The following is a 26,209-nucleotide window of genomic DNA, read 5'->3' as shown; positions in this document are numbered from 1 at the left end:
GACTTTACCCCTCTTTATCCCTGATAAATAACAAACAAGTCACTGTAAGTCTCTCAGTACCATGGAACAGATAGCATCATTCATGCCAGTTTGGCAACATTTCCCAAAATGCCTCCTCCAGCCCTAAGTACACTAGCTTCCCACTCCTACGCTCTCTATTCTTGCTCTTACATTGACCTTCTGCTCACAAAATGGAAAGTGAAGAAAAAGTTAAATAAAACAGATTAACAGTGTACAAGGCAGAGGCACAGTGCCCAATGTAAATCACAGAGGAACAAGTTTATTTCTGGTATGCCTCTACTCAACCATAACCGTGGCTTTGTGTTTCCTCCCCCAATAGCTGTGTGTACCCGTTATCAAGGCCACGTTTGAGGGGGTACATTAGATGACATTCTCTAGGACAGAGACCTCTGTTTATTTCTGAAGAGCACCATACACATTTCAACAAGAAAAAAAAAGTGTTTTGGAAAGGGGGACAGTCTGTGAGCAGGCTAGAAAGAAAAAGGGAGAGGAGTATCTTGACCCTTCTTGGGACTTTGGCCAACATTTTATCACAGATGAAAGCCTGAAGTCAGAGCCTGCCTTCAGACTTTAAGTAAAGGTATTCACTTTTACATAAGTACTGCTACTTATTCTGTATGCCCAAAGGCTGAAACATAGAACTAGAGAACCAAATACTCTCTTAAATAATGAGGAAGCCTCTCAAAAGCTATTGATGTAGGAAATATATTTTTTCCTAAGATGGAAAGCAAACACCCTCTCACACACTACATAGCTCAAAAGCCTAGTTCAGCTTTTTTAGTAACTGTCTCATTGTGTGAGAAGTTAACAAAATTCCTGGAAATACTACAAATAGTCATCTCCCCTTTCTTTTCTGCCAGGCTACCTTGAACATCCTCTTACCCTGGTTACTGTGCTCTCCTTAAGAGAAAGCTAGAGATTTTTCCAGAAGGGATTGTACTCAGGTAGGTGTCTGTCACAGCTCCTTCCAAAAGGAAGGATGCATGCAACTGTTCCTCCACCCAAGAGGCCTCCTACACTGGTTTCAGGGTCCCAGCACCCAGCTGAACACCTGAAGGTTACCTCAGGAGTCAAACCAGCTGGAGTTTCCCTAGACAAGCCAAAGATAACATTCTGTTGGGATCTATGCTACACCACTGTTCCCATACATGGCCTCTCCCAGTGTATGGCAAGAGTGAAATGGGAGAAGGTGATGCAGTCATTCAAGCTCATTTGTTCTGTGTCTTCTGTCCTGAAGTCTGTCCCTTCTGTGCTCTGTCTACCAACATGATCTGGGCTTGAGGCTAGCACTGTGGAGCCATCTGTAAGCATAAATCCCTCATTTGTGTGTTTCAGGCTAAAACACCCATGGATAATGTCAGCTTTTCATTTGTGGGTACCTGACACCCAAAAGGTGAGATGGAGCACTGGGGATTTCCACCCACAGTGGACTGGCTCATTTGTTGTCACTAACAGTCTCCTTGGTGGAAAGCTTTTATGGAAAAGTATTTCTACATGTTATATACAGTCTGCATTACTTTTCCAGCACACAGGCAGCCAAATGTGTCTATGACTAATTAGTACACACTTGGATACAATACCAAAGTCTTTTGTCCCTTGAGTTAGTGAAATGCTGGGCATGAAGATTCAGTGCTGAGAGGCAAAAAAGTTACAAGAGAGATATTCCCATATGTTGGAGAATTTTTCCATGGCAAAAGCAGCTAAATGTCTCATTCAGATAAGAGATAAATTGGAATAAACAGCTGTCAGTGTTAAATAAATATCCTGGACAATGTGCAGGACAGAAATAACTACAGCATCGTCAAACTCCTTTCTTCACTTTATTTAGCTGCTCTTGCATGTAGCTCCCAAGCTTTCCACTGCTCCAGTTAGTGAAGCATTTATTTTTGAGTCAGCTGCATTTCTTAAGACTGCAACAACGAAAGGCATTTCCTGAGAAACTGCAAGGATGAGCAGCAAGAAAGAACAACAGCTAACGACATATGGGACCCTTGTAGTGCTTTTTATCTTGCAAGTTCAGATTTTTGGTTTTGATGTTGATAATCGACCTACAACAGATGTCTGCTCAACACACACAATTTTGCCTGGACCAAAAGGTGAGGAATTATCAGGTTGCTAATTCTGAGACCAGTACTGATAAAGGCTGGTTTTTTTATCAGTGGAGACTTGGAGGGCTTGTGGCATGGGCTGGGCATGAAAGACGTGAAATATTGCAGACTGTACAAACATCTGGTAATCCGTAACTGTAATGGGGGGAAATGGAGAAGCGAGGACATTTAAATTTTCATTTCTTTAGTTTCAGGAACAGCGTCACATATTTTCATATAAGTTAGAGGTGTCTTTTTGCATCTTTCCTCAGCTACACAAATCTTCTGTTATTTCTTGTGCTCATCACACAATGAAAATAGCTAACAGACACAAACTGAGGGACTTGTTTAAAAGTAGGCACCTCTTGTGAACTGTTAATGGTCTGCTTTGCATCTACAGATAGGGAGAGATACACAATATTTAAAATTACCAAACTGCCGTTATTTTCAAATGTTTATTTGTAAATACATCTCTGCTACATTCATCAGTCCTGATTCAGTAGCTCTTGTTGAATTAAACAGGTCCTTTGCTAACCTTTGCTAGAGATTTTAACAATAACTAGATCAGTTCTGGCATGTACAGGTCTTTTATCTTCAAAACACTTTGCAAATATCCGAAACCAAATTTTCTGCATTAACTTACTTTTTCTGTAAGACAACTAATATCAGTGGAGTTGCCTGAAGGGTATCTTATTAGGTCCATGACATACAAATCTATCTTGCAGTGACAGATCTAAAATATATATTCCACACCATGGCTATTGCAGTTCCAAACTATTGCTTTCTCTTTAGTAATTCGTTGTATTTTTCTATAGGCTACAGACTGAGAGGAAAAAAATCCAGCTGATTTAAATTTAAAGCAGAAAAAATATTATCAAGTCAAGAGCACTGCTACAGACTCATTTGTTTTTATGATGGATTATTCAAATGCATGTTGCTTAAAGGACCATTTTTAATCAGGAAATTAATTTCTTTATTATTAAAATCCAAGCTTAAATTTTGGCTGCCACAGCATATATGCAGAGAGATGTAATGATCCCCAAGGGAGCTAGTGGGTGCTGGTTTAGTTAGTATCTAAGTAATGGCAGGCTGGAGAACAAAGTTTGACAAATTGTGTTTAACAAGTCACAAGGCTAATGAGGGGGGTCTTGTGACAACACAGAGTAGCTGGGACTCCAGCTGGCCTCTGTGGTCTACCTTGTATAGGGAGCATTTGAAGGGTAGATATTAAGTGCAATACTGAGAAAGTCAGGGTTTAGTCATTACCAGTCCTATTTTTCCTGGCTGACATCACAACACAAGATGAGACCAGCAGTTTATTGGCACAGCTCAATCTACTACTTTAAATCACCATCCCCAAGATCCATGATAGGAAGAAGGAGTACTGAGTATAAATCACCTCCAAATTACTAGCTCATATGCACTGCAGGTCATCAAATACATTTTGGAGACTATGTGATATGATCCTATAAGATTAATTTCAGGTCCTTCCAGAGCTGAGCTTATCCAGGACAGTTACAAGTAGCCCTTACTGGCACTGTTGTTCCAGCTTCCAGTCATCAGGGCAATTAAAGACAAAACAGGCTGAGTGTGTGAACTACTCTGGTACTTCTCAGGCACCCTGGTAGCCAAGTATGAAAAATGCTTACCTAATATGCCAGAAGAAAGTCTGTCCTGCTGTCAGTTTCCCTTCATCCATCTAATGTCTATGACTCAGAGCACATGGTCCCAAGCTCATAACCACAGCCACAGGCAGAACTTTGCGGTTTAAACTCTAAGCTTGATAACAGACAAGCCTCTGACTTTTACTGCTGTAGTTTTGGGGTTTTTTTCCCTGTTCTACATCTCTTGTGTCCCTTTGTCCATTGTTCTCTTTAAAATGGGTTTTGACTCATCCTGAACAAGTTTTACCCCCTCCCCTCCACCTGCTCAGCATCTCAGCCATGATAAAACATGGTGGTGCTCCCAGAAGACAGAGGTGCTGATCTCACACACTACTTTGACCAGCTGTTTCACCATCACAGGTTAGATTCCTGTTGTGGCAACTTCCTCTTTCCATGAGAACATGGAAGTGCCTAATAGGCCAAAGCAACCACAAAGCAAGGGATTAAAAGGTATTCAATAGCTGTAAGACACTGCCCCACCTCGCCTCTCCCACTGCAAGGCATAAATTGTCCTACAGGCCAGATCCAATCTGTGTGCTCCAAGTGGGATGGACCCCGGTCCATCAGCAGAGATAGATGCTGCTGTTTCCATCACACAGCACAGTGGAGAGGAGAGCACTGAGGGAGAAGTGGGGGCTTTTGGACAGTTCAGAATTTATTACTCTTTATTGCCTGCACTATTGGAGGATGCATGACTCAACCCTCTCTAGGCATCCACAGTTGTCACAGGAGCAAATTCTCAACCTCTTCACATGCTTACCCTGAAAATCACCTGTTCAAGAAGGGTTGTGTAGATAGGCCACTTACACAATCCACATGTAACTTGTCCAAGTTACTTGGTGCACACCATATTCTTCAAAAACATCTCTTTGCTATGCTCATACCTGAGATGTCACAAGAGAAGAATGACATGAGCAGTGGGATGAAGAAAGTGTAACTGCAGGCTGATTACCAGAAAAGTCTTCAAATCACCCACAACAGCCCCACCAACTCCCAGAAAGCATAAGGCAAAACCAGCGGCCATTGTGTACAACAGTAAGAGCTAGAAAATATACTCTGGAAGACTGGAGACTCCCAGGAAGAGAAGGGATGCAGTGGATGTCCTGTCAGGTTTGCAGCTGTGCTGCAAGGACAGCAGCGTGTCCGAGCTCCGGTGCGCGGTGCAGCGAACCCCGCGGGTTCCAGCCCTACCTCTGGGGGCTCACACGGGGCCCACCAGGTGCTGCTGTCCCCCCCAGCTGCTGGTTCCCCTCGCTGGGACAAGCAAATGAAACCTGAAGCCTGTTTGCCAAGAATTATGCAAAGAAATTTGCCAAATGGGCACTCCAGAACAGCGGAAAATTATAAAGAAGAGGGAGGCAAAACTTGTCACTCTTCTCCATTTCCTTTTCTAGGCAACACTCAGGTTTCTTCTCAAAAAGAGGGGATTATTTTCAATGAAAAGAGCCCACTGCAATGGCTGTCTTGTACTGCCTTCCTGAAAAAAGATTTGAGGTACACAGCCAGCTGGCTTATATGGCAGTAAAGAACAGAAATGTGTGAGGCATTTTCTAGGATTCTTCTAGGAACATCCCTGCCCTTCTTTTCCACTGCCCCCCCACCAAAACCAAAACAAAAGTAAAAAAAAAAAAAAAAAAAAAAAAAAAAAAGTAGATATTTTCAGTGTTTGTAACCAGTGATTTTTGATGTTTGACCCAAGATGTTAGGAACAACTTGGTCCCAGCTGGGCTGTTGTGGCAGAGAAACTCTGAAAAACTTACACCTTACATCAGCTAACACAGATTCACAGCAGGGTAACTGGGGCAATAATGAGCATGCTTTGTACTTCATTGACTTCTTGAGTCCAAAGAGAACCAGGAAATGAAGCATAAATGAAATAATGAATTTTCCAGGGCAGCCAGGTTATTGGTCTAGCAAAAGTAGTCATGGACCTATTCTTTACTTTCTACCCTTCCAAGCCTGCAAGCAAAGCAGGCTGGCTGCTGCTGCTGAGAAAGGGTCTGGGACTGTGGGGAGGCAGCAGCTGGCACAGTGAGAGCAAAGGCACCAGCTGTTGTGCCCTGGCAGCATCAGGAGGATCAGGCTCTGCCCCCTGGACTCTGCCTTTGAGGGGTGTCCCAGCTCTGTCCTTCCTCCCAGCCTGCTCTCCCCTGGAGACTGCAAGCTCTGATCTGCAAAGGAAGTTTCAAGTGGGCTGTTGACATTGATGAGACAGGAGTTGACCTGCTGTGAGTAAATCAATAAGCAACAACATGAGGGTAGAAACAAGCAGAGGACGACCCCAAACTCTGACTTCTCAACTCCCATTAAGTATGTGAGCAGGGGCTGGCACTGCAGAAGCTGTTTTCACATGGATTCATGGGCTCTCAGCACTTCAGAAGATTCTAGACCTTGCTATCTGTCCCAGTTCATTTTCTTTGAAATCCAGACACAAGAACTTTGAAAGTCTTGAATCAGATCCAGGTTGAGAAACCGGAATAAGTTGAAATTTGAAGAGCACCGGGAGTTTCCCATAGCAGTTTAGATTTAAAATGTTTCTTTATCATTATTTCTGACAAATTATGATTATAAACTCTGTGACATTGGCTGGTACCTCAAAATAGCATTTACTGTGGTCACCAGTATAGCTGTCCATCTCTCAGCTTTAATTGTGCTTACGCAGTTCCACTCCTGGAAAATCTCAAAGCCTTTCAGAAACCAGATATGCTGCTATCCACGTTGCCTTCCAAAAATACAGAACACCTTACCACATCCTATAGCTGTTCAAATCTATAACTAAATTTCCCTCTTAGTGCCTCATTTTTGATCTGAAGAGTCCTTTAATTTCAACACATAATTCTATTTTTCATGGCTTCTAGAATTCCTTGTTTTAGCACAGAGTAAAGTTCTGGAAATTATCAGGCTGAACTACAAAGCTCAGGGGATTTAAATACATAAATTCAACAGACAGAGGGTCTGTATTTCTTACCAGTGGCAGTCTGATTCCTCACTGAAGCCACCATAATTCATGGGTCTCTGAGATCATGTCAGAATGGCAGCACAAGAGGCTGGGAAAATCAAATCATGCAGACCAAGTAAAAGGAGAATCAAGAATGACTGAAATTATTTCTGTGTTATTAAAGAAATAATGTATATTCCATTCATGCACAAAGATCCACACTTTCAAATAATACAAGTCAGCAGAGGTTCACTGAGCTTTTTGAAGGCTTGGGTATGCCCCGTGCAATGCAATATGAGAGGAGGGTGTTTCTAATGAAGTCAAATTTATAAGTAGAAAGGCAATCAGAATTGTTTTTTTTTTTCTTTTCTTTAAGATTCTTTTTATTTTACAAGGGAAGGGCTTGCATTGCATAATTTGAACCTGGGTGAAGAAAGATAATCTGTGTAAGAATGGTGCATACGTAGGAGCCCTGCATGTTCCTGCAGGACACCTGGGAAGGTGACCATGGGTGCAGTTTCACACTACAGCTGAACACACTACTCAGTTCTCAGGTTTTCTGACAAAAAAGGGAGGCCAAGCATCTTTTTCTTCCACTCTGACCATGTGGTCTCTGCTCCAGCTTGTGCTGGCTCAGCTATTTCACAGACTCACAGAATATTCTGAGCTGGAAGGGACCCACGAGGATCATTGAATCCAACTCCCACAGGAATGGCCCATGTAGGGACTGAGCCCACCATCCCAGCATGGGGCTCTGGCCAAACCAGGCTCTGCACTGAGCTGCTCAGCTCACTCACTAAAAAGGTGTGTCTGCCTTATTGATATTCCTCTGTTTAGGGAGATGAATTTCTTCCAAATAGGGTGAAAAGAGTGCTCAACATCAGGCAGAGAGAAGGGAGGCATGCAGGACAGTGCTGGGAACTGAGCGGAGGAGGAAGGACAGGGAAGGGAACATCACGTCAGAGAGGCAGCTGATGTCAAGAACTCCTGTCCTCACTAGCCAAATGCAGCGTGAAAGCAAGAATGCACACGCTTACGGGAAATTTGCTAAGGATCTAAATGACACTGAAAGTGAAATTAGAGGAAATTTTGAGTCTTTCTATTGACGTAACTGTGACGCGCTCATCCATTGGAAATACAAACAGGGCTGTGTTTGCTTATTTCTTAAAGTCTGTGACTCCCTCTAGTGACAAACCCTCTCGGCAGATATTGTGCGTGCCCAAGTGCTGCAAAGGTTCTTCCTGCTCAGGCTCACTCAGTGTCCCAAGCTACACAGCTAATCCTGTGAGGCTCTTCCAGGAGGGCAGGCATTCCGTTGCCCCTGTAGGGTTCTCAAGGCTTCAGAATTATGCTCATCTCCTTATCGTTTCAGTTTGGATAAGGACAGACAGAAGTCACCTGTACTCTTCACATTCAGTCTCTAGAGGTGGGGAGGGTCCATCTGCTACCTCAGGTGGGACTAAGAGCATGAAACATGGAGCTCAGCAGAACTGTGTCAAACGTAGCAAATTCCATACAAAGCCTTCGTGGTAGGGCATTGGCTGTGCCTAGGAATGATAAATGAATCTAAGGCAAGCAGTGCAAAGCTGCTTGTCTTGCCTAAGAATACCACCATGTGGTACTCTCATCAAGATTAGAAGAAAGATTCTCATCCTTCCCCCCTCAGGTTAAATTAGTCATTAGGCTCTGGGCTTTCCAAAGACTCTTTGGCTGGTAGTGGCATTTTTTCAGTTTAGAGTATCTGGTGTAGGAGGACAACTGTGCTGTAGCCCAGCATAAGTGATGTTTCTATCATTTGAAAGGGTGCGCATGTCCTGGGTTCTGGAGGGAGACACACCTGCAAAAGAGAGGATGAGAGAGCATTAACATTTCTGTAGTATTTAGCTGACCTGAGGCCAGGGCACACCAGCACACCTGACAAAGTGTTCCCAGGGAATCTCTCAGGACAGCTCCAAATGTGCTGAGAGCTACTCATGCATAAGCCCAGCTCAGAGTCTCCTCTCAGCCTGCAGAAATGCCCTCAGCCTGATGCAGATAAACATGGGCTCTGAAACCCCCAGGAATTACACCCAGGCTCTCCAAGAGCCGTGGTCAGACCTTGATTACAAGACTTGGAGAGTCACTAAATAACTGCAAACAATATCTGTGAACTTGAAAACATCCTAAGTTCATGAATACAAACCAGAAAATTTCCTACAAAAGATTCATCAGGGAAATCTAAGTCACTTAAAGGTCAGTAAATTCTTACTAATTAAATTCTTTAGTTATTTAGTGTTTTTTAGTCAAACGCCAAAAAAGACAGAGCCCCTTTCAACTGCCTAAAACTCCTGCTGGTGATTGGACCTTCAGCATTTTCCTGAGCTTGTTTATAGAAGGTCTGCAGTTCCTTCTCAATTACAATTAAAATTTTCTAATGGCTGCAAAATTTACTTACCTCTTATGGCTTCTGCTCTTCTGCCTTGCACAGTCCCAAGCTGGAAGAGTCTAGTAATTTACTGCTTCAGGTGTTTCTTTTAGCAATCTGGTGTTTCATATCTGTGACACACAAGAAACCAATCAACTTGAGGAAATGCTAACAAGGCTGAGAAATAGTCTTACTTCAGTTAATGACTCCAAGTGCTTCTTCACCCATGCTTCAAATGCCAGTGCAGTATAATATCTGACATCTCTGCAACCACACTTTTAAAGTGATAATCTGCTAATTAGGTTAAAATTTAACCTGACACTGCCCCAAGTGCAAGGCAGCACGAAGGAGAGGTTGACCTCTAGATATAGATAACAAGGTCAGGGATCAGAAAATTTGTGTTGCACAAAGCACAGTACTATCGAACTCAAAAAACCAGTCCAGAGTACTAGCAGGACAGATTTTTTTTTCCCCTAGAAGACTAAAAACAAAAAAAAAAAAAAAGGTGGCTAATGCAGTGGGATGGCTTGTCCACATGAAGTCTCGGAGGAAAGGGAGGGATACTTATAGGAAACTAGAAAAAAAGCCAGCTCAACCCCTGCCCAAAACAGTCAGCAACCTCTCAGTCTCCCCTACTTGGTTGTAAATCATAGCAAGACCACAAGAGGGAAGCACAACCCAGGAGTTCACGTTTTGTGCCAAAATTTGAGATCACAGCACACAGCAGCTCAAGGAGGACACAGCACGTACCGTGTTAACAGATACTGGGCTGAATCGAGTCTTAAATTAACGATCAAATGGTATCACTAACTAATACTGTTTCTTTCTACCCTTGTTTTGTAATGGCCTAGCTATTCTCAGATGACAGATGGGGAGAAAAGCAGGATTACCCTCTCTTACAGACAAATTATTGTGCTTCCCGTTTTCCTGGATATGAAAAGTAAGACAGAGTGCGGCAGGCTTCTTTACACCTAGATGAAACAGGTGATGGAACTTATTTCCCTCTCCCTTAGGCTTTTAGAGGTCTTAAGCAAAAATTTGGATCACATGATGGGTTAATAAAAGTTGAGGCACTGCCTGACTTCTGGAAATCCCCAGAACAAACTTTGCCACACCCTTCACTCCTCTCACCTGGCAGCTCTCAGGCTAATGGTCCATACAGGACAAAGTAGCTTCAACTCCAGCAGCCCTAGGTGTGAAAATCTTGTTCCAAAGTCCATCAGGAAAAGTCACTGGATCTTTCAGTGGTTCAAAATGCTGAAACTGAGACAGGAATAAAACATCTTCAGAAAGTAATTTGCAGCTTCTCCACTTGTATATTGACTTTCTTTCCTGGGTTCTATTTTCAGGATTAAATCTTTCACAGACTTTCTTTCCTGGGTTCTATTCTTAGGATTAACTGTTTCACAAATGAGAAAGAGAGAGATGGAGGGAGGAAGGGAGGATCTTGCACAGAGATCTTCCTTCTGCAGCAAACACCAGTACTTCCATAGCTTTAACTCTGCAGAGCAGGCTGCAGAGAATGTAACTGGCTGGTCTGAGAAAGGTGAGGAGGATGACAAGCCCTGGTTTGGAAGGTCAGCAGGAACATAGTTTGTTTTCCACAGGCCAAGGAACCTCCTTCAGCAGCTTCTATACCAGACCCAGAATTACAGCTTTTTTTACACAAAGGAATTCATTCCACAGGGAAAGGCTGGACATGAAAAGCCTCCCCCCTCTCCCTTCCTTGTCAGAGAACACAGTCCATTTGTGAAATACTGCCATGTTGCATTTCTAGTCAAGATTCATTCAGCCTTTCCAGCCTTTGGATCATGCACTGCCTCCTTTCTATTGTCACACATATTTCCCCCTGTGTGGGTTTGCAGATGATGATGAGATCAGCTCTTAACCTGCTCCCAAACTGTCCTTTCACAAGTTCCTTATCAGCCTCTGGGAACTTCTCTGAATTTCTGAACTACTGAAAAGTGACTTTTTCACTTTCACAGGGGCTTCACGCATGGATTTGGAAAGAACAATTTCCTCTTGTTAGCATTGAAGTCAACAGCAAAATTAAACCATGCATTCTCTAGCTCTGCTGTTTGATGGTCAGTAGAATCATAAAATCATAGAACAGTCTGGGTTGGAAAGAACCTTAAAGATCATCTAGTTCCAATCCCCCTGCCATGAATAGAGACACCTTTCCACTGGACCTGCTTGCTCAGAGCCCCATTCTGCCTGGCCTTGAATACTTCCAGGGATGGGGCATCCATAGCTTCTCTAGGCTCACCACCATCACACTATGGAATTTCTTTCTAATATCTAACCTAAATCTACTCTCCTTCAGTTAAACTCATCCCCTCTTGTCCTGCCCCTACATGTCCTTGTAAAAACTCTCTCTCCCTCTTTCTTGTAGGTTCCCTTCAGGTACTGGAATGCTGCAATTAGGTCACCCCAAAGCCTTTTTTTCCCTAGGCTGAACAAAACCAAATCTCTCAGCTTTTCCTCATAGGAAAATCCTCATTTTCAATCCCTCCGACCAACTTGGTGTCCTCCTCTGGACTTGCTCCAACAGGTCCATGTCCTTTTTCTGTTGAGGACCCCAGAGGTGGATGCAGCACTGCAGAGCAGAGTGAAGGGGCAGAATGACCTCCTTGACCTGCTGCCCACTCTGCTTTTGATGGAGTCCAGAGCAGGTCTGACTTTCTGGTCTGTGAGTGCCCAGTGCCAGCTCATGTCCAGCCTCCCATCCAGCAGCACCCCCAAGTCCTGCTGGGCAGGACTGGAACCCAGTAAAAGCAAGCATCCTTCCATCAGCTCCCAGCTCAGACCCACAGCTTCTGCTGAATATTTAAGGAGCTTGGCTTTTAGAAATATACAGTAGCTTTTACAGTATTTTTAAGACCTAGTGAAAAGAGAGATGTTTAGAATTTATATTGCTGACTGCTTTTAGACTTTACCTGTGGAAGCTGGTGTTAAAAAAAATGCCTGAGCAAGCCAGCCAGCACACAGCACATTGTTTCCTCCTTGTCCATCTCTTCAGCAGCTGCTTCCTCCCTTCAATGTGAACTGAAGTTCAGCCCTTTATCTTCCTCAGCTTGGCCCACTGACCTTCCCCCCAAAGAGCATCCTGACCAACAGGGTGAGTCTGCCCTTCACAAGAGTCCCAGCATGGAAGGGTTTTTTCAGCATAAAGGGACAGGCTCAGCTCAGTCCATGTAACTGGAATGGAAAGGTGCCAAACAGCTAAAACTAAATTTTATGTGCTGTGCAGTTAATGTGCAGCCCTTCTCATCTGCTGTCACTCTACAGAGCAGCCCATGACATGCTACCTCTGACTACGGAAGTAGAAGGCCAGGAGTGAGTGGGGCAGTATTTTTCAGAAAAAAAAGGAGACCAATATAATGATCAGTCTTAAAGCAACCATGGGAAGGTACTTTCTCCCCAGCACACTAAAAAAAAAAATCATTGAGCTATTTGCCAGAGGATATTTATTATAAGGGCCAAAGGTATAAATGGGTTTAAAAGACACAAGGTTAATTGGTGGAGGGAGGAATCACTAGTGGCTGTTCATGAGGGGAGGGGATATATCACATTCACATTTTCTGAAAAACCCCTTCACCCAGGATTTTTCTCCTGGGAAATGGAGAAGACTCAGAGAAAAGGGAAAACAAATCCTTATCTCATTTGCTTCTCCTGTGTTGTGCTCACATGTGGAATGTGTTTGGAGATTGTTTACCACAGGTGATTGTTTCATTGGATTTCTGGTGTGAGTGTTTTCACTCATTGGCCAATCAGTGCCGAGCTGTGCTGGGACTCTGGAGAGCGTCACAAGTTTTCATTATGATCTTTTTAGCCTTCTGTAATTATCCTTTTTGTATTCTTTAGTATAGTTTAGTATAGCATTCTTTAATATAATATAGCATCATAAAATAATATATTAGCCTTCTGAGAACATGGAGTCAGATTCATCATTCCTCCCTGCCACGAGGGTCCCAGCAAATACAATAGGGATGCAGTGCTTGGCTCAGGTAAGCACTGAGACCATTGCTGTGAGAGGCTGGAAGTGGCTGCCTGGGCCATAGTCACCCTCAGTGCACCTCAGTTCCCTGCACACTTTCTGCTGGGGCTGCAAGTGTGGCACCACCAAGGCACCACCCTTGGTGAGACAGGTTACTGCTCTTGTCACACACTGCTGTTCTGTCCTCACCTCTCTGGCTGACATCCAGGCACACTTCCCTCCCTTGGCTCTCCATACACTGAACAACCGACTGGCTGCCACTACCACGCGAGATCCTGGCTGAGCCAGGAGGCTGTGGCCCTGCTCCCCACTGCACAGCAAGGCTCATTGCCAACCAGGGCAGGGAACAATGGCAGAGGCTCTGGAAGGCTGCCCTCTTCAGTGAGGGCCCTCTGCTGCAGGCAAGTCGTGTGTCTCCTCCCCACCTCTGCTGGGGGGAGAAAAAAAACCTTCCTCTTATGATCTGGCTCCAAACTAATGAGATGACAAAATCATCTTTAGTCTTTCTTTCCTGCCTTCCATGCAAAGCAACCTTGTATGCTACTTGTGGAAGGAAATAACATTTCTTTCTGACTAACTGCTGCCTTGCACCTTTACCCTATACACTGCACAGTGAGAGACTGTCTTCCAACAGTGAAAGTGCTTATACAGAACCAAACAGGAACCTGTGTAATAGGGTCTCAATCTCTTTTAGAGAAATCTCTGCACTACCATAATAAATGCAATGATTTTGCCTCTTACAGATACTCTCTGCATGACCTTTCAAAATAAAGCATGGGAGTAATTGCAAAACAAGTTCCTTGTATCAACATACAAATGCCATCTGTCAAAAAAAGAAGGCAAGAATTGTGTCATATTAAGTGCCAAGGTCTATGTCAAGATCTATTTCAACATATTTACATTCCTCTCATTCCAAATGCATCTGCATACCCTGAACACAGAGTCACTAGGAAGGGAATCACTAGGAACAATTAATAAACACCTGTTGCCTCCCTTGGCAGTTTGCCCCTGTGTGCTCAAGTTTCCCAATACCAAAAGATTGGTTTATTTATCTGCTTTATAGCTAAAAATGTTTAAAGTGTAGGAGTAGGAATTGCTGTTGTATAATTTTCATGTTGTAACAGCTTCTCTGAAAGGGAAAGCTTTTCACTTTTCCTAGTGATGGCCAGATTCCTCATCTCTTTTCTGAAAATTTATCCCATGGCTGCTGTGCCTTAAATGTGAAGTAAAAAGAAATCAGTAGGGGAAAAATCCCCATGAACTTTTCTTTCTGAATGTGTTTAGTTGTACTTACTGCACTAAGAGAAATGTACCATGATGTTTTATTTTCTGGTTTTTTGGAAGGGGATGAAGGTGAAAAGGGAGACAGAGGAGAAGTAGGCAAACAAGGAAAGGTTGGACCAAAAGGACCAAAAGGTATTTATGATGGTTTGTTGTCCATTGCTGGCATATGAATATCATTATACACAACTGTACTGATGCATATGATTGGTGTTTAATGCTTTTAATTTCTGTTTCACCAGTGGATTTCACAATCCTGTCAAATATTAATTGGTAAACATAACAATACTTAGCTTGGTTCAATTCCTATTGATACTTAAGACAAATATATATGGCTGTCATGAGTGTGATTCAGAAAACCTATATCATATACATAATCAGAAAGATTACTCTTACTGAAATTAGTCTTTAGTTGAAATTGAATTTTGACCATTATTGCCTAGCAATATGTCAGGGTGCTCAATAAAATTTGGTGTCAGTTGTTTGTATTCTGCAGACAAAGCAAACAAAGCCATACACACACAAATAAAAAGTTCCTCTGATCAAACAGCATCAAAGATGAGAACAAGGACTTACAGATGTTTCAGGACTTGGCTCAATTAAATATGTTCCATACCCACAGTGTGACCTGGGCACATCATTTAGAGGCACCAGGTGTGACCGTGTCAGCCTTGTTTGCATACTCTAATTTGAAAGCTTAATTTATCTTTATAGTTTAATGACAATGCATGTCCAAGATCTTCCTTCTTTGACTGTGGCTTAAGACTAATCAGGAAAGTTTTTACTTTTATAGAAACTTCAAAATCACTCTGTTATTATTGTTATAACAAAAAACTTCTTCCATTTTTAAATGCATTCTTATGATTTCACTTCTTACCTTAAAATGAACATCAGGTAAGATACAAGGAATTTGGGGAATCAACCATTTACAAAGCATCTTATTGATGTTAAAGTCCTTTTGCAAACTGAGATTCCCTAGATTGGCCTGTCATCATTAGACAGCTATTTCAGAACTTACACTATTTATTAATCAATTAAAAAGGACACCTGTTATTTTGGTGCTCTGAAGACTGGGAAAACACATACAGCAAAATTAGTAGCTCCCTACTTGCAGGCCTGCTTTGAGAAGGACTCTCAGCAAAGCCACAAGGACTTAGGAAAGTGTTTTGCCTGGAGTGGAGAAAAATAAAAGGTGTCAGCCTGGTTAGGCTGTGAAGTAAATCACTAGCAGATTTAGTTTCTATTTTCTCTAAGACAGTATGATGTTTGAACAGGCAGTTTTGTTAAGGTTCTATGCCATGTCCTACTGTTGTACCCTAGAGGAGCAGAGATCTGGCTGTACTCTCCAAAATATCCTCAGGGCTGTGCTCACTTCACTTTGCTACACAGGCAGACTGGCCACACTCAGGAAAAACAGCAGCAGTAGAGACCTAAAGAGTGCCTCAGAAAAGAAATTACAGCAACCATCCATACTCATTTCCTCTTCATTTCTGCTCTTAGGAAACAAAGGACCGGTGGGTGATGTTGGTGACCAGGGAATGCTTGGTAAAATTGGTCCAATTGGTGGAAAGGGTAAGCTCTGGTCTGGGAATTTTCTTGGGGTTTTTTCCCTCAAGGTAAATATGTGCTTTATGAGAGCTCCGGATATGGACCAATATTAGCTAATGGTACAACCAATGCTCTCCAAATAAAGTTATGAATAAAGACTGGTTATGAGAACAAACTGAAATAACCTAGTTTTATTTCTTCACACAATATATACAACTCATTTGGCTAAAATAATTTCTTTTATGAGTTAAGACATCAATCCTCTTTGATGGATCTAGTTGAAGGTGTTTCTGCTCATTGCATGGGGGTTGGACTAGACAACCTTTAAAGGTCACTTCCACCCCAAACTATTCTACAATTCTGTGGTAAAAGAGGATGGGAGAAATTCAGTACCTGTGAAGTAAATGCTCTGAACACTCCAAGAGAAAAATATGTGCCTTTGATTTGGATGCTGAAGGCCTAAGACAATGTCCTGCTGCTGCTGAGGATGCCACACCTGCACTGCTGTGGGTCATGTGAGCAAGCAATGCACAGGACATCTCGGTCCTGGTAAGGAACTAATGCAGGAATTTTAAGAAGGTGCTCACATAAGCAGGGATGGCAACTATTTGCAAATCAAGGTAGACTCCACATCTGCCTGGACAATCATTTATAGAAATTGTGCTCTATTTATCTTGAGAAGAAGCTCAGACATTCCTTTCTGATATTCCTAAAGAGCTACTTAAAAGGAATATTGCTTCTGCCACAAGGAGACCTGCCTTGAAAGCCGATGAGGGACACCACCATTGCCAGGAGAACTCTGGGCTCTCAAACCAGCAAATCAACTTGGATACACTATTGAGTGGATGGAACAGTCTCTCTGGAGAGCTTCTCAAACCACTGTTTTTAATAAACCTTTCATGGCCTCCAGCCAGTCTCAGTATCAGGCAAGAAGAAAATATTTTGACCTGAGGGATTAATTTTCAGAAGTGCCTAGAAAACTGAAAACTCAGAGAGTTATCTCCTAAAATGTCTTCAATCCCCAAAGGAGACAAAAAATGAAGACACTCACAAGTTGCTTTTCTTTATCTGAAAGTAAACCAATGTTCTGAGCCTTTAAATCAAGCTCTCTTTTAATCTGAATGCACAATTTATAGTCCCCTTACAGTTTTTTCTCATTTTTTTTTATTTGTGGAAGCAAAGGTCACTGTTTGAATCTATGACTAAACATTGGAGTTCTTAATGAAGCAAGCCTGAAATTCCAGCTTGCAAGTGTGCAGTGGGTGTGCTGCTAATTAAAATGACAGCCAACATCTAAATTCTTTAAAAAACCACAACCATAAAAAGTAAAAAGTACATAAAAACATGGTCATCAATAAGGCAGAACAAGTATTAGAATGTTTTGACCTCTGAAAGTTTTATTCATAAAAGAGCTGACATGAATTTCCGATAAAGTCCAGCTGTTCCTGACCCAAATTCCAACTGAGGTTTTTTAAAGAACAGGTCACCTCCAGTTATATAGTAGCAGAGCATTTGGAGAAGTATTTCTATCATTCTTATAATTTACAAAAGAGAGTTGGATGAGAGTTGGAGAGTTTGCAGTTGGATGCAAATAATTCCCATTTCCATAAGCTGAACTGAAATGCTGCTCCTTAATGCAGGTGCCAGCTGCTGCACCCACACTCAATCTCTTGCACGCACAAATTCAGTGGCTTAGAGCACATCTGCTGCCTCCTCTCACCATGGAGCTGCTGAACCTGGGGGAAGGCTCTGTCCTGCAGCCCCTGAGAGAACCCAGATCTCACCTTTTCAAGATTTCTTAAGTGCTTTCAGCCTCTCAGGATCATTTTGCAGTTTATATTTAAAGTAAGTGGTACCAGGAGCCAGCAGCACACAAGATGCCTGTGTTATCAGTGAGTTAGCCATTAAAGGGCTCTCATTTCCATGCACCAGAATTAATCATGGTTTGTTTAACTTGGCATGTCTTCCAGTACAGTCCATCAGAGCTTCCTACCAAAAGCACACTGGTAATATATTATTAAATGGGTTTTTGAATATGCTTCCCTGACATATTCACTCTCTGAGATCTGAGAATATATTTTCCTCTTTATTCAGGTGACAAAGGAGCCAAAGGCTTACCAGGGGTTTCAGGAAAAAAAGGAAAAGCAGGTATGCTATTCATCCATCTGTGCAGAATGGTCAAATATGCTGGATCTTTGATTTCAGGGTTGGTTTGTAAGAAATTCCATGAAATTATGAGGGCCAAGGAAAATGCATTGAAATGCCCAAGAAGAATAAATGAAATGTAATTGAGGCCCAAGGAGAATAGATGAAATGTAAGGAGGAGACTGAAAATGTTTTGTTGAAGAAAATAAAGGATAGTGTAGGGACATGACTGATTCCTATGAATATACCAGCATGCACAAAATATGAAATCACCCAAATTCATGGGTAATATTTGGTATAATAAAAACTAACACACAGGCCAGCAGTATGCATTTAAACTGGATACTAGAAGAAAGTTTCTTAGTATCAAAGGAATTAAGCCCTTTAACAGTTTCCTAATAGGAGCATGGGAAGAAAAAGTAAGTGATATTGGATTAAAACAATCTGTTATCAAATTAATGCAATGCATTTGCTTACAGGAGGAGAATTTTACTCTGATGCACTAGTAACCTAGTAACCTTGAATGACTACCCACCTTGAACATATACTAGTGTTTATTTTTAAGAGATTGCATATAAAATGACCATTTGGTGCTTAATGGGAAACCATCAGCAACTGATTTTCTTTCTGAGAAAAACAAAAAGAACAAACAAAACCTCTAGCAAGCCAAATTCCAGGTTAAAAAAAAAAAGAAAAATATTAACTGAGACTTCAGGGTTTGAATTCTATTGATTTTTGGGTCAGTATTAACTTGCTTAAGCCAGTTAGCAAGGGAGTGTACAGAGTGTACAGAGCCAAAACATTAAACACTTTGATCAACAGCAGTGTAGCCAGCAGGGTAAGGCAAGCCTGGCCCTCCATAAGTGGAGCCCGGATCTTCAGAAGCTTTGGAAGTGGGCTAGAGGTGACTCTCCATGCACACACACACACCCAAATGCTTCTAAATAGGTAAATCCTCTGTCCTCTGTATTGCATCAGGCACGGTCTGTGACTGTGGGAGATACCGCAGATTTGTCGGACAGCTGAATATCAATGTCGCCCGTCTTAACACATCCATCAAGTTTCTGAAGAATGGTAAGGATCCTTGAATATTTGAGGGGATTTACTTGACTCCAATAACAGGTGTCATTGCTATTCTTCAACCACTGTTGATCCATGGAAGTGTGGGGTGACTCCTGAATTATTTGGGAGAGTGTTCATTTTCCGAGGCCTAACTCTGCTCAAGACCACTCCAGCACCACTCCTGCAATCCATTAGCAGAGACAATCAATTTCCAGCAATCCAGGCATGATCCTTGGCACTGCTTATTCACTAGGCTATAAACTCACTGGTTGAGAGTCTGCTTTTAAAGCTGCTGAGCAACCAAAATTTTCTTCCGAGTCAATGCCACAGTGCTACAGCAGGTCTGAATATCAGGCCATATCTAAAATATCTTATCTTAGCAGTCACATTCATTCGCCTCTACATGGAAAGGGCCTAAAAAGCTATTTATACCACTGTGTTTCTACCCCTAGGCACTCTTTCACAATCTATATTCAAGAACATACAAAGCAATAGGGCGATTCAGAATTAGACATTGCCATTTGACAATTTAGCATGCCTTAAGCTGATTCCTAGACTAGACATCCAGGAAATAAAACTGAAGTGTCACAGGAGACATGCCAATCAGGACTGAGTAGTTCTTGTCCTAATGTGTGCTAAGAGCTTGACAATCCCATTAGTCACATCAATCTCTGATCGTGTCCTCATCGTTCATCATAAGTACAGTAGTGGGAATACTTTTCCTCCTTCCCTTTTATTAATTCTAATGTAAAAATCATCTTATTGTCATATTGGAATAGAATAACCTTCAGCATCTGTTGACATGCCATTAAGCAATTTTTCTTCTTCAAAGTTATAGCAGGTATCAGAGAGACAGATGAGAAATTCTATTACATTGTGAAAGAAGAGAAGAATTACAGAGAAGCCTTGATCCACTGCAGGGATAGAGGAGGATCACTGGCCATGCCTAAAGATGAGGCAACCAATTCCTTGCTTGCTGACTACATCTCCAACAGCGGCCTGTTCCGAGCCTTCATTGGGCTGAATGACATGGAAAGAGAAGGACAGTTTGTGTATGCAGACAACAGCCCACTGCAGAACTACAGCAACTGGAAGCAAGGGGAGCCTCATGACCCAGCTGGTCACGAGGACTGTGTGGAAATGCTCAGCACGGGAGAATGGAATGACTCTGAGTGCCAAGTCACCATCTACTTTGTCTGTGAATTCCTCAAGAAGAGGAAATAAAAGTGCCAGAGAATGTACCTGGCACCTGCTGTACATACAATAACCCATCTTCATTCATTTACAGTAGGGAGAGTAAATCAGGGATAGGAAACCAGGGACTCAATCCAGCCTTCACATCACTGGGCTAAGCAAGAGTAACTGCTGTGTGGTCATCAGTGACTGTAAAGTCAGCATAGGTCTGCAGGGGGCATCCAGCCAGCTGTGAATTTTCATTTCATTTCTACATGCATTTTAGGGTTGGCATTTCTATGTGTAATTTAGGGGTAAATTTAGAGCCTGAAGAAGTGAATATAATTTCACCAGTTCCAGAAATAGTAAGATCATTGGTATTTGAAGTACTGATGTGGTTTGCGAAGTCCACAGATGGAAAGAGCATGACCTTCATTAATCTCTGACTTGCACAGGGAGTCCCAGTAATTTCCCTTATGACTTCAGAGCTCAAAGTAAAGATTTTAAGTATCTCTTGAAAAAAATCCTTCTTTTGTTAGAACCATAATTTGAGGTGGAAGGTATCTCTGGAGGTCATTTGGGTAAATCTTGCATGCAAAGTAGGACCAACTTCAAACTTAGAAGTTGTTATACTCTCCTTAATTTGGCTGTGCAATTATATTGCCTGATAAGCATTTATCTGGTCTTCTGTAAAGCCTTGGTCCCCTTCAATAACATTCTCTTTAAACTGGAGAAATGGATTCAATGGGTGGACTATAAGGTGGATAAATTGGTTAGATGGCTGCATCCAGAGGGTGTTGGTCAATGGCTCAGAGTCCCAATGGACATCAGGGACAAGGGATATCCTTCAGGGATCTGTAGTGGGATGAGCACTATTTAATATCTTCATTAATGACACAGACAAAGGCATGAAGTGCACCCTCAGCACATTTGCAGATGGCACCAAGCTGGGTGGTGCAGTTGACACACCTGAAGGATGGGATGCCATTCAGAGGGATCTGGATGCCATGAAGGAAGTGGTCCATGGGATCATTATGAGGTTTAACAAGACCAAGTGCAATGTGCTGCACTTGAGTAGGGGCAACCCCTGGAATCAGTCCAGGTGAGGGATGAACAGATCAAGGGCAGCCCTGCCCAGCAGGACTTGGGGTGCTGCTGGATGTCAGGCTGGACATGAGCCAGCAATGTGCACTCACAGGCCACAAAACCAAACAAGTCCTGGCTGCATCCAAAGCCCTGTGATTCTGTCCCTCTGCTTTGCTCTGGTGAGGCCCCACCTGCAGTGCTGTGTCAGCTCTGGGGTCCCCAGCACAGAAAGGCTATGGACCTGTTGGAGCAAGTCCAGAGGAGGCCATCAAGATGATTAGCAGGATGGAGCATCTCTCCTATGAGGAAAGACTGAGAGATTTGGTTTTGTTCAGCCTGGAAAAAAAAAAAAAGGCTTTGGGGTGACCTAATTGCAGCATTCCAGTACCTGAAGGGAGCCTACAAGAAAGGTGGAGAGAGAGTTTTTACAAGGACTTGTGACAGGACAAGGGGGGATGAGTTTACCTGAAGGAGAGTAGATTTAGGTTAGATATTAGAAAGAAATTCCATAGTGTGAGGATGGTGAGCCCAGAGAAATTGGGAATGCCCCATCCCTGGAAGTATTCAAGGCCAGGCTGGATGGAGCATTGAGCAACCTGGTCTAGTTGAAAGAGGCCCTGCCCACAGTATGGGGGCTTGAACTGGATGATGTTTAAGGTTCCTTCCAACCCAAACCATTCTATGATTCTACGCAGAAGAGATCTTGCTTATCTCTGTTTTCAACTCTATCATCCATCAGGCTGACCTGAAATGTGAGGAATTAATTGTACATAGGCATGCAAGCCTACACAGCTTGTAGGGAACCTAAAAACAGATGGAGTAGTTCTAGTGTCTGAATTCCCCAAAATCTGTGATAAGCATACAGAAGTCTAGCACAAAGAGAACAGTGTAAAGGAAACAACACCATTCCTGTAGGCTGTGAACAGGCACATATCATAAAAGCTATACCACGTGCCCTGCTGGTTTAACAAGTGATTCTAGGAACATATTAACTCCCTAACGCAGAAGCCAGTGACGTTTGATGTTTAAGTTAAAATCACCCAAGCCTTTGTAACACAGGAAGGAGCTATAGAACAGGTTTCATCCCCCAAGAACCCAGGTTCAGGTGTGGTTGAACAACTTAGTCATGCAGTTCAGTGGGACTCACTAAAAATGATGAGCACTGAACATAAAGGCTCTGCTGTCACTGCCTGGCTACTTAGATCTCCATGTCACAATGCCCACAAGAATCACATTTTCATATATTTGCGAATACTGACAGAGCTTTTTTCCTTCACACACATCAAGTGCTTTGTCATGGTTTGCCTTTCCTCAGAGCAAAGAAAAACCTCAGAGTTATCACAATGCAACTCTGTAGGTTTTCCTTCCCACCAACACTAAAAATTAAGGAAAGCTATCTGGAAGCTAAGGAGAATGCTAGATGGTTGGCACCACACAGCAACATTCCCTGTGGGTCACTGAGCACCAGGTGCACACAGCCCTCCTCTGGGTATACAAAGAGCTGGCCATACCATCAGCTAGTAATGCGAGGGTCAGCTCTGAGTCTCCCTTCTCCTGCTGAGTACAGCACTGCAAAGGCAACCAAACAAGCATATGTCCTCAACCTCACCCTGAATGGGAAAATTCTCCAAACATTTGCCTGGTTGTTTGACTCCAAGTTCACCTCTGAGCATTGACCAACACAGGAGCATCCCAGGTGACTCTGTGACTCAGAACCACTCTTGTAATCTGGTTTCTCTGACACCTGTTTCTCCAGAAAACCTCCTGTTGCTACCAGCAGTAAATTATCTGCGTTGCTACACTCCCTCCAGGAAACTATTCAAACCTGTGAATAAAGAGGTGGGACCACATTTCTTTTCATTGCTCCCCTTCTATGCTATGAGACTATTTGGGCAAACAAGTTCACTTTGCATGATGTAACTCAGCCTGAATTGTTCCCTCTCTGGGAATTGATATTCCTCAAAACTAGGCAGAATTACATTTTTAGGATCTATTGTAATAAACATGTTAAGATAAACACTTTGTTTTTAGAAGCATTAAAGGGTAATGATAAATAATTAATGATTAATTCAAGAAAAAGCTTTTTGAGGAAAAATGCCTTTTAGAAGTTCAAGTCCAAGGCTGCTGGCCTCATTCACAGCAAGTCAGTTCCTACCAGTCATGCAGAAGTGGCATAGTAATATCCCTGTGTGTAGGCACAATCACTTCTCCACACTTCATCTTTACTTCTGACTCAAGAAGCCACCAAAACATGCTTACCAGACTGGAGGTCCATATTCTGAAACTGTGTGGCCATACTGAGACCACTGGCTGACAAAATGTCCTTAATGCTACATCCATCACAGATAGACCATTTTCCTGTTCTTTAGGAGAAAACTCAGAGCTGGGAGAAAGTGGAGCAATGCTTTGCTGCAGGATCAAGCTCTGCCTTAGACTAGACCAGCTGCTCTCCAAGTAATTCAAAATCAGTAAATACATGTCTAAATTGAAACTTTAGGGGGGTTTTAGGTGACTATAAGTTATGAGTAATCCTGGACCATGTTCCATGTACAGGAAGGAATGACAATCACAGCCTCTGGCTCCATGGCTGAGTGATGAAGTGAGTGAGGAACTTGTGCTGGATTTCTATAATGGAAATGCTGGGACTGCCAAGTTCTTCCATCCTCATCCTCTACCACTACACCATTATCATCCTTTCTTAAATAGAAAAAAAATAAACAAAACCAACCCTTTTACCCACTTTGTATTATTGGAACATTGGGCAGAGCTACGCCAGCTGAAACAAGCAGCCTTGGGATGGCAGTGCCTTTGCTAACCAGAGAAGAGGGACAGCAGAGGAGCACAGCAGATGTCCAATGTTCAAGCCAGTCAGGCATAAGTGTGAGCGGGTGCTTGTGCAGCCCATTCCTGCAGCACTAGTCCCAGTTGATAAATTCTGCCAAGAAGCTGAACTTGTAGGCCACGCCAAATAAGAAAACCCATACCACAGAGGAAACCTGGCAGGCAGTGCCTGCCCCATGCCTTGTAGACACAGGCTTGAGCCTGAACTAAGTGAAATATTAGAGCCATGTTTTGCAGAAAAAAAATATGCTTGCTATAATTAAGAATCTGGGCTACATCAAAGGTTTCCACTGCTAGCCAATGGAAATTCACTGTGGTGGGTAAAGTATCTTTTATACATGAGATGGATGGAGCCAGGAACAGAGGAAATGGTGCCTGACTATTCATGATTTATGGTCTGTTAATGTGTGACACCTAAACCATTTTACCCAACACCAGTATTACTTTTTCACATGTTTTTCTTTCCATTATTCCCAGGCCAAATGTTCTTGTTTCAATTTATGCTTGCTGTTTATTGTCCTCCCGCCAATTAACTTACCACTGAGAAGAGCCTGGCTTCGTCTTCTCGAAGACACTCTCACAGGTGCTGACAGGCTGCTATCAGGTTCACCTGAAGCCACCTCCTCTCCAGGCTGCACAAATCCATTCCTTTATATCCTCCACACGTGCCTCTGACTGCAGCCATTCTGGGGAGTCTCAGCTAAACCTAGCTCCAATTCCTCACTGCATTTCCTGGAGGGGCTCAAAAGGACACAGTGCCTAGATGTGGTCTGACAGGTGCCGAGCAGGAGCATAACCCCTTCCCACAAGCTCCTGGCTGGGCTCTCTCCAGCACAGTCAGGATTGTGTTTACCTTCATCAGGAGTGTGCCCTGGCAGCAAAGAAGCCATTACCTTCTTTGCTGCCAGGGCACACTCCTGATGCACAGGCTGTGTGCTGTCTGCCAGGACGCTCCAGAGCCCTTGCAGGAAAGCCAGTCACCTCCAGCACGTATTGGTGCAAGGGCTCAGCATTCCCAGGTGACAGGAACTTTGCATTTGTTCTTGCTGAATTTCAGAAGGTTCTTCTTGGCCCATTCCTCCAGCCTGCCTAGGTTATTCTGTATGTAGCACTGCCCACAGCATATTCACTGTTCCTTCCAATTTGGTATCATCTGCAAATCTGAGGATGTTATGACCTCCTTGAAGCACCTGGTAAAGAAGCTAAACAGGACTGTTCCAGTCTCCAGATCCCTAGGTAAACAGGAAAATGTTGTCTGGGTAGAGAACAACACATTTAACCATTCTCCTCTGAGTCAATTCAATGAATTTTTTTGCCATACAAACCATAACATCCAACTGGGGTACAAGAATGTTGTTGGAGACAATGTCAAAAACCTTGCTAAATTTGAGTTAGATGATAGCCAGTTCTCTCCCCTCATCCACAAGCCCAATCATAGAATCATAAATACAATCAAGAAGTCAGACATGAATTACATTTGGTAAATCCAGGCTGATTGTTTTCGATCACCTTCTCCTTCACATGCCCAGAAATGTGCTCCAAGAAGACCCAGTCCTTGAAGTTGCACAGGGACCAAAGCAATGCTGGTCACTTTAGAGCTCCCCAGATTGTCTTTGGCCTTCCTGAAGAAATGATGCAACATTTACCTATTACCAGTTATTAGGGAACCTTCCATGATCTCCATAACCCTTCTGATGTGATAGAGTGGCTCTGCAGAGACATCTAATCCTGGGTTTTTTGGCACTTGGATGTGGTCTGTCTGCTCCCATGGTGTTTTCTGGTCAAACTCTTCCAAGTAACCCCCAGCTAAACACTCATCCACTGCTGGTAGTTCTCTTTGGACCCTTTCCCTAAGCACAGATGCATGGGATAGTTCGGTGGTAGAGATAGCAAATAAACCTTAGAATGCCTCCATTTTATCAGTGTCTGCTGTCACTACATCACCTCCTCCATTCAGCAATG

At 42.8% G+C, this 26,209-nt stretch overlaps 1 protein-coding gene across 3 annotated transcripts; it reads left to right on the top strand.

Annotated features, from left to right (window-relative positions):
• The first annotated feature begins 1,811 nt into the window (after nt 1-1,811).
• Nucleotides 1,812-26,161, top strand: COLEC10 (collectin subfamily member 10). 3 transcript variants are annotated; one of them, XM_063173208.1, is made up of 8 exons: nt 1,812-2,117; nt 14,456-14,527; nt 15,893-15,964; nt 18,035-18,088; nt 19,064-19,159; nt 19,980-23,245; nt 23,960-25,092; nt 25,134-26,161. In XM_063173208.1, the coding sequence occupies exons 1-6, from the start codon at nt 1,970-1,972 to the stop codon at nt 20,369-20,371; spliced, it is 834 nt and encodes a 277-aa protein (XP_063029278.1). In that variant the 5' UTR covers nt 1,812-1,969; the 3' UTR covers nt 20,372-23,245; nt 23,960-25,092; nt 25,134-26,161. The 3 variants fall into 3 exon arrangements, with proteins under 3 accessions (XP_063029278.1, XP_063029269.1, XP_063029261.1); XM_063173199.1 differs by having other exon boundaries at nt 23,776-25,092; XM_063173191.1 differs by having other exon boundaries at nt 19,980-25,092.
• Nucleotides 26,162-26,209: the final 48 nt, after the last annotated feature.

Source organism: Melospiza melodia, chromosome 1 (assembly GCF_035770615.1).
Source record: "Melospiza melodia melodia isolate bMelMel2 chromosome 1, bMelMel2.pri, whole genome shotgun sequence".
NCBI classification, from domain to species: domain Eukaryota; kingdom Metazoa; phylum Chordata; class Aves; order Passeriformes; family Passerellidae; genus Melospiza; species Melospiza melodia.
The sequence above is the reverse complement of the archived record's forward strand: the minus strand, read 5'-3'. Positions and strand labels throughout refer to the sequence as shown.